We start from the raw sequence: 8807 nt of genomic DNA on the forward strand, positions 1-8807 counted from the left end.
TCTCTCTCTCTCTTCGATAAGAGAATTCTAGTTATTATTTATATTAATTATAGAGTGTTTATATAGCACGTCGAAAGGAACGTTGCATTTATGATACTCTTCCGACATAAATACATGTTGATCTTTTTTGAAAAAAAAAAAAAAAACAAAATTTCTCACGGTATCTGTGCGATATTTCTTAAAGTATCGTAGGAATATTACTCACCTCTCTTCTGCCTCCTTCATCCACCTCTCGAGAACAGGCTTAATTTTCTGCGCGCTTTTCGGCGTAATGTCCAGCTTTTCGAATCTAAAGCCAAGAATAAGGCTTGGTCCATTTTCTTGCTTCTATTTTTCGGGCAATTGATAAAGGGAATAATGTGTCGAGAAAAGACGACAAGGACGTAAAAAGATAAATTCTAACGTAATATATTGAATAATATGTATATCGAAATGCTTAAAAAAAATTCAAAACTTCATTTAAATTTTCTTTGAACATTTGCTTTTCGCCCTTACGTCTTTGTCCCACTAAAGGAGCACTAAGAGGCATGCATTGATTCAATAACAGGACATTGACAATGCGTGCATGCTTTAAGGTTTGGTGATGCCGTGTATGATGTTGCCAACGCGCTGCGCAAACACTTGTTGTGCGAGCGAGCGAAATGAATCCGATCCCGCAATTCTCGATGAAACGATCCGGAGCTTAAACTCGGCGAACGTTAAAAATTCTCGGTTTCATTCTATTCTTTTATTCTTAGCGCGTTGGCGACATCATGCCCAAGTTTGCCAATGCCCTGGCTCGAAGAGAGTTAATTTTAGAAGTGCTCCTTTCGCATCTCTTTTCCGAACGGAATTAGAAATTAGTGAGAGTGCTTGTGCAGCTATACCCAAATATGCCTGCCAGTTCTAAGCGGGAGAGGCCTGATCGCAAATCAGTCGAACGCAAATAGAGAAGAGGAAGAGAGAAAGACGACTGAGGTGTCTGTCTTATTTTAGACGATATGCATCGTTGATTTTAACATGGTGAATTAATTAGATTGTACTATTTCTTAACCTCCTTTTTCAAGATCGTTGGAAAATTCGTGCACAATTTTCCATTGGGTATAACTGCGGTTTCTTAAAGGATTTTAGAGTTTTAGATTTTTAGGTAAATTAAGTAGCATGGAGGGGTGAACGTACGTAGCTTGCTGCTGAGAGGCAATCTGCGAGGCAGCGTACATCTGGGTAGCCAGGGCACTGGGGAACAATCACCAATGCTTATGTTAGTTGATACGATAAGAATTTTCTAAGAGATATAAACATTTTCTCTTTGCTTGCTACCGGCATTACCACGGTGGTTCCCATTCGCATTTCGAAGATACGCTCGATCGGAAATGACGAAGAGGGTAAATAACGGAACCCTACAGCCACGAAAATTTAAGTATCAAGTATTATACGTTCAGTAATATAACAAATTTGTAAAATTTCTGTAAATAAGTAATTTTTATTTTACGAGTAATTTTAATAACTCGATTTAAATTAAATTGTAGCATAAATCAGGAACCATCGTGGTGGATTACGGTATAAATAAGTTTCTCATGGCACCTCAAAATTGGATAATGCACCTGCGATAATTATATTAGACTCCATTGAATTTCAAATTGCGACAAATACTAAATAATGAAAAAAGGCGTAAAAAATAATTTTGCTGAGTATACCATGTAAAGAAGAAAAATAAAAACATAAAATTGCTTCAAGATTCTCTTAACTTTACGTTCGGGCGTTCATTCCTAACGGAAAATGCTGTTACAAGGCCATCGAACACGGATAACTATCTGTTTTTGTTACTCTGAACAAATCTCAACCCTTTCTACGCCATTTCCAGTGACCTGGCACACTGTCGTTTTACATTCTATCATATTATTGAATTCTCATTAGCGACGTCTGTTTCGACGAACGCGAGGAGGACGCTGTAGCGACAACTAACCTGCATATGGCACTTTGGCTGTATGCGGGGCCCTCAGTGACACTCAGAGCCTGACCAACTTGGGTCTGTGTCAGACCCAGAGACAGTCTGCGCAGCTTAAAGACCTTGGCGAACTCCTTGATCTCATCCAAATTGATCCCATCGACTACGTTATTAGTGGCCTCATTGATCGTTGGTTGATCTGTAATAAAAATTCATTCTATTCTTTACTTCAATTCTTCTATTCTTCTTCATCTTCTATTCTTCACCTCGGTCTATTCTCATCACGATCAGATAATAATAGTATAAAAGTATAAAAATCATTACAAATCGCCGGATTTTTCGTGGTAAGATATTACAATAAATCTAGTATCATGCTTAATTCTAAATGAATTAGCAGTGACCTAAGCATTTAAAAGCTTCGGATATTCTTAATCTTATCTCGAATTTCTTTATTTTTTTATTTTAAGAACTATATCTAACACTTCCCTGTTCTATAAAATATAATAAAATCGATAAATTCTTGAGTAAATATATGAATCGCGCGTTGCGAGTTAATTATGGAAACGATACAACTGAGCTGGTCATGAATGAAATAAATATTCGTAGTTCAAGGATTACACGATAAGCAAGTTTTGCGTCGTGCATGATCAGTTTTACAGTAATTCTAATATCGCAAATGTAGGTGACTTGGGACAGTGTAGGGAACTTGGGACAGCATGTATTTTTGTTAAATTCAGTTGTGGTATCCATTCATGAGTCACTAAATAAAATTTAAAATTTAAACAGTTTTTAGTAACTCATGGATGGATATGGATGGATATCACGACTGAATTTAATAAAAGTACATATTGTTCCTGCATTGTTCCAAGTCACCTACATTTCGAGAAGATTAGTACATTTTAAGCAGATTAGATTCACTATCGATTATACGAAAGCTCATTTCAATTGATCGGAACGGAGCTCCGGTAAGAAGATTGCCTAATGACATCAGGCGGCTTCGTTAAAGCAGCTACCACCGATTTCTCTCATAAATCTGTCACCCGAATGTATACGAACGCAATAGAAATACCCACATACTCCGTAATCTCGACCAGTTCGCCTGGTTTCTGTGTCGCGTAATAAACTAAGTCTTTCTTCCGCGACGGTGTTTCTACGATCGTTAATTTCTGATCAAGGCACCGAGTACTTTGCGCGCTTCAAACAAAAAGCTGTGAGCAAGTTATATGACTCGACCATGACACGATAAATAAAGGAATAAGAATATCAAGAGCGAAGTATTCACCGCTGTTCAGTTCACAACGTTAAATGATTATGGCTTTGATCATAATTATGATTATTGGACTAGTTTCTTAGTTTTGTACGTATTACAAATTGCATAAATAAAATAAATAAGAGATGTAAAAGATAATCACTAATAATCATTAAAGCTAATAACGAAGTGTATAAATATCAGAACTCAACATTTAAAATACGTTGTTTAACGTGGTTTCTGCTCGTACTATATACAAAATAATAATAGAAAAATTAGAAAACTGTTTATATACAATAATATATATTTTAATTACAAGATCGTTTTTCCTGATCTCTACGCGAGAAATTCTATCTCTGAAATTCTATCGGAGAAGAGTTAACAAAGGCAAATATTTATGAGATAATACTCGCATCTGACACTAGCAATTGAGAATCGTTAGGCTTCACGCGTCGAATGATTATTCCACCGCGTCAGGATGACGAAGTGCCAGTCTACGCGATGATTGTGAGTTATTAAAATTATTGTCAGCCAACACGAGGTTACGCGCGCTGCTGGAATCTTTATGGCTTCCTAGAAGGCAGTAAGGAACGAACTAATGCCCCGTATATTTATATAATGAGTCTAGTATACGATATCCTATTACACTTGTCAAGCATTCTACGATCGATGCTAGTTCGAAATGTTATTTTCCAAGTTCAAATACAAGTTAAACATTAAATCGTTCCTTCCAGTGACAGTAACGTTTCGTAAATATTGTCAGGAGAAATGCTATTTAAGCGACCGATCATTAGAAAAAATTGAAGGTGTACTTCAATTTTCAGAGATATACGCTTGCAGAGTTGCATGCGGCCGGAAGATTAACACCTTGTCAAAAATATTGTCAGAATGTGACAACCTGGCAAGATAAAGATAAAGAGCGCTTTTGCATGTGGTAATTGCTTCTTTAAAAGTGATCATTATGCATGCAATCGCTTGTCGACATTAGCGAGTGTGCTTCGTATAAGCAAGTGATTGCGTTATAGGAAGATGGTGTCTCCAGCGAAAATTGTAATTAAAAGCTGTCAAGAAATAACACGGCTACCCCCGAAGGCATAGCACGATTATCATTTACGCGCGCGATGTGGACATCGTTTTAAATGCTCTATCAAGTACCATAAAACCAATTGACACAGATCATTCCTACTTTCGATTCATACGTTAATATCACAGTAAGAAAAAGGAAATAAACTATATCTTACTCGGTGAATCGTTCAAGAGATCATCCTCCTCTTCCTTTATTGGACTATGCATACTGCTCGGAGAAGCCTTTACCCCAGCACCGCCAGGTCCGTGTGTCGTCGTGATAGTGATCTCGCCATTGCTAGCGGCCAATCTGTTCAAAGCGGATGCAGCGGACACCACGGATTCATTCAATGGCGATGACTGCTCCGGTCTGTCCCTGTGATGTTTTTCCGTCGGCTATGAACACAATGCGATAGTAGGGACGGATTAGTAGCTCACTGGGGATGAGAGCGCTCCTCTTCCACGTCAATTATGCATTTAATAATGAGACAGAACCTCGAATCGAGACACTTTAAAGTTTAATTAGTGGAAAGATGCCGCCAATACGGAATACTTTCTTAACGAGATCATTCAGTGCTGAGAATTATTGGTTGCTTCGCTAATCTTGCCAGTAAGTTTACTTCGCGCGTTTGACTGTGCATCGCGATTCGATAGAAATCCGTTTACATCATTAGAAAAAAAATGGAAAAGAGGAGGTATTTATTCTCTTTGATTCATATGGCGCAGTGTTATTCGTTGATGGAAAGTTAACTACACTAACGGTTATAGTTGAAATTATTGAGAAAGTGAATAACACGTATCGTACGGCCACTAGTGAGATAAAACGTGAAACGTGCATACGGTTTTTAAAAACAATACAACTATATACGCGATATCATGAAAATATGAAGCTTATTGTAAAAGAAAAACATTGCTATTTTAACAAGCAATGATATGTCTATCAATTTCGTTGATAGCATGACATGAAGAATTTTACTATTTTATATCTAGCAAAAATAGCTACATAATTATATAAAGCTAATTATTTTATAATAAATGCAAAATTATTATAGCTTTATGGGAAAAATAGCATCGACTCTAAATCTTAAAATATTTCTATCGTTTATTAATATTTCTCATATTACTGATAAATTTACTATCTATATTTAAAAGAACGATGTTGGAAAGGGCGAGTCATACGTACTGTGTAATGATTTATATGCGAGGTGTGTCGGTGGCTGTGCTGTTGAGGCGATGTCGTTAAAAGCGGTTGCTGAGAAGCCTGAACGGCCTGTACAGCCTGCGCTGCTTGCGCTTGTGCCGCCTGGGCAGCCTGAAGCAGTTGCTGCGGCTGCATCGCGCTCAGAAGTTGTTGGCTCGCCGAACTATTGCTTAGAAGATGCGGCAAAGCGGCAGGGTTCAGCCCTAATCCCGATGCCAAGCTGGGGCTCGTGGGAACTGATAAAAGGACAAGTAAACACGCATAGTACGACATCCGATGTTGGGTTAATCGCAATGTAAATGCAACAATTGTGACAACTGAAATTATACACACATTTTCATTGAATACGTTATCATGAAGAAATGATGTCGACTATTATAAATATTTTTAATTAATAGAAATAACTTAAAGCGGATCTTATGTATAGTGCTTAAATATTTCAGAGTTAATGTACATATCCAATTTCGCAAGTCGCACGCCAAAATTTTTTTCGGTCTTGAAACGCGATTATGAACTAAATTAGAGTAGTAACATCACATATTAAATTGATATTGATAAGTAATTTAATAATTTTTTATGCTAGTAAGTATCTCAGATATTAATAATTGGTGTAAATAATATAAACATCTTAAGAACTGTAAATAATGTAATTTATTGTGAAAAATTTTTGTTTAATAAAGAAGCAATTTAACATTTTGAGTACTGTAGACTTATGGATAGGTGATTTTGAATCGATCTTTTGAAGAATCAATTCTTTGCACGCCCAGAATGCGTTGTGAATATTTGGATTTATTTTTTTGTCTTTCTGCATTCTTATTCGAAAAATTTTTATCGCTTAATTTATAATTTAATGTATCGTATTAATCGTGGTAAATAAATTTCGGTTTTCTTAATAATAATAGCTCAATAATTGTTCAGTAGAATACATTTGTTTAATAATGTATTCTAAATGTAATGATATCTAATATTATAACCACAGGAATAAAAATGAAAAGAAAAGATTTTTATAAGAATTATTTTTTTTATCTATCACATAATTATTTTTTAACTATCTACGTGAACGAAATGATGCTGAAACTGCATACAAGTTCAACATTTGATCATAAATTAATTATTCAATGCACAATTTAGCTGCATTGCAAAATTTTCGCAATAGTAATGAAAGTCATAATATTGTGTTTTAATAAATTAAGAATTATTTTATGCGTTTCACTTGACACTCACACACTTGCGAGTATCATTTTTGCGAGTCTCATTTGTTCTTGTTTAACATTTCATGAATAACAAGGATGAAATGATTCCAAGTGCATTACAAGCATCAAATGGCACCTCGATTGCAAAAGAATCGCTTTTTCAGGAGATCGATTCAAAATCGTTCATCTCTAGCGAGTGTGATGCATATATGTGCTCAGCGTTTCTTATTTCTAATTTATCTATGAAATAATTAATGATTTTACATGAATATTTTATAAAATTCTATATCTCCATTATTACCAATTATATATTCTGAAATCATTCGATAAAATTCCTTAATATTTACGCGATTTTTAAGAAAAATCAACTACAATGCTTATTACTGCTGACTTCCAATTACACAAAACGCGTCTCTGAAATATTTTGTTTTTGAAGAATTAAACATTCAACATTTGATATTGCGATAGATTTAGCAGATGCAAAAGATCATTTATTTTATGTACATGTAAATACATTTTATTAAATTTTATAAGAAGGATAAAAATAATAATTTAATCTTATGATGACTTTGTAATAATTTCAACGAAGTAGTTAAAATATATTAAAATATTTTATATAGCTTCGTAGAAGCAAAATTATATTTATATCGTGACGCGCGTAAAGATGGATCAGGGGACATGGTAGTATCTCGACGAAGAGCACGCGCAGTGATATTATATTAAACGGTTACATCGAATACACGGTACAGGAAAATCTTATAAATAGATTAATATTGAACTTACCATTGCTCGTAGGCGTATTAAGCATATTTTGCGGTTGAGCTAGAGATTGGAGATTCGCCAGTGTCGTAGAAACTACTTGTCCATTACTGAGCGCCAAATTCACCATTTGATTGTTCGTAACGTGACTGACTGGTATAGTCAAAATGGTTTGGGTAGCGATACCTAAGAAATGAGAAACATTTTTCAAAATGAATGTGTTTCTCTGACAGAAAATTATTCCAAGATAGAGGATGACAAAGATAATTGATTTTACAGTAGCCCTCGATAATATTATATGATCATATTTCAAATCAATAGATACTTCATTTCTATTATGAACATAGTCCACGCGTCGTTGATCCAGGATGGGTAGTAAAGTTATCAGAGTCTCATAGAAGGATTATTAGGCAACCCATAGGGCAGGTAACCTCGCAGGCTAGCGTAGTTGGCAAACTATTATCGTCATCTTAATAGTGGGTACAGGTACTGGTACTGGACTGCGCTGCGAGAAGGACGCCTAATCATACTTAGAATAGTTTCGGGATTACCTCCAGCTCCGCTAATCTGATTACCCTGTACACGCGCTTAATATGATTACTGATCATGAGTACGTACCCGTGTTGCCACCTACAGCTAAGCTAAGCAAATCCCGTATTCCGAACAGCCATAAAAGTTTCACATTCTGAGGTAAGGTCAACCGACAATCCGATTAACGTGCAGTTCAAACGTTACCGAATGATAATGTGTCGTCAATACTTCCACTGTTGATCACTGACTCTGACAAGAGTGTAATGATTTGAAAATATTTTATTCATCGAAGCATAGCAATATAATATTTACGGTAGCAATTCAATATTTGCTTTTCGTTAACACGCCATCGTCTACTAAAAGTAAAGAAGTCTCTTCCACATTTTTAGGAATATCGGAGATTTATTTATATCTGATATAAAGAACGATTCGCGGATGATGTTATTTCCATTTTCAACGAATCAAGGCGTACATGACCTCCCGTGTATTTTAATCTTCGTCGCTTTTTGGATCTTAATCGTTCACACGATAAAATCTCGGACGGCTGATATCATTTTAAATAAAGCCGCGGACATTCCTGCGGACAATAATTTCTATGAACGACAACCTATTGACCGCACTTTCAAGCACTCCTCGACTCATCCTCGCCGACACTCGATGTCTATCAGAGACCAATCGAGCGTTAGTCAGTTACCATCGATTGAGTCGAAAAGCAGTGCAAACATTATTTGCCGCCACGTAACTCGTCATCCTACCGCGGCCGGTCCATATCCACGAACTTCAATCCACTTAGGCGGAATCCCAAAGTTCTGCCTCTCGTCCTCTGCTCATGCTATCTCTCTCTCTCTCTCTCTCTCTCTCTCTCTCTCTCTCTCTCTCTCT

General features: G+C 36.1%; 1 protein-coding gene across 8 annotated transcripts in view; it reads right to left on the reverse strand.

Annotated features, from left to right (window-relative positions):
* Positions 1–8807, reverse strand: part of pdm3 (POU-domain protein pdm3) — a 164120-nt gene that overhangs the window by 7029 nt on the left and 148284 nt on the right. For 5 of the 8 annotated variants that reach the window (XM_087406170.1, XM_087406174.1, XM_087406168.1 and 2 more), the window contains 6 exons: positions 7419–7580; positions 5425–5678; positions 4418–4637; positions 1946–2126; positions 1159–1215; positions 206–289 (listed from right to left, as the gene is read on the reverse strand). In XM_087406170.1, the coding sequence (XP_087262296.1) occupies positions 206–289; positions 1159–1215; positions 1946–2126; positions 4418–4637; positions 5425–5678; positions 7419–7580 (958 nt within the window). The remainder of the gene's footprint in view (positions 1–205; positions 290–1158; positions 1216–1945; positions 2127–4417; positions 4638–5424; positions 5679–7418; positions 7581–8807) is intronic. The other 3 variants (XM_087406171.1, XM_087406172.1, XM_087406173.1) reach the window with 2 other exon arrangements.

This window comes from Acromyrmex echinatior, chromosome 5, assembly GCF_024713525.1.
Source record: "Acromyrmex echinatior isolate Ae372 chromosome 5, ASM2471352v2, whole genome shotgun sequence".
In the NCBI taxonomy this organism is placed as follows: domain Eukaryota; kingdom Metazoa; phylum Arthropoda; class Insecta; order Hymenoptera; family Formicidae; genus Acromyrmex; species Acromyrmex echinatior.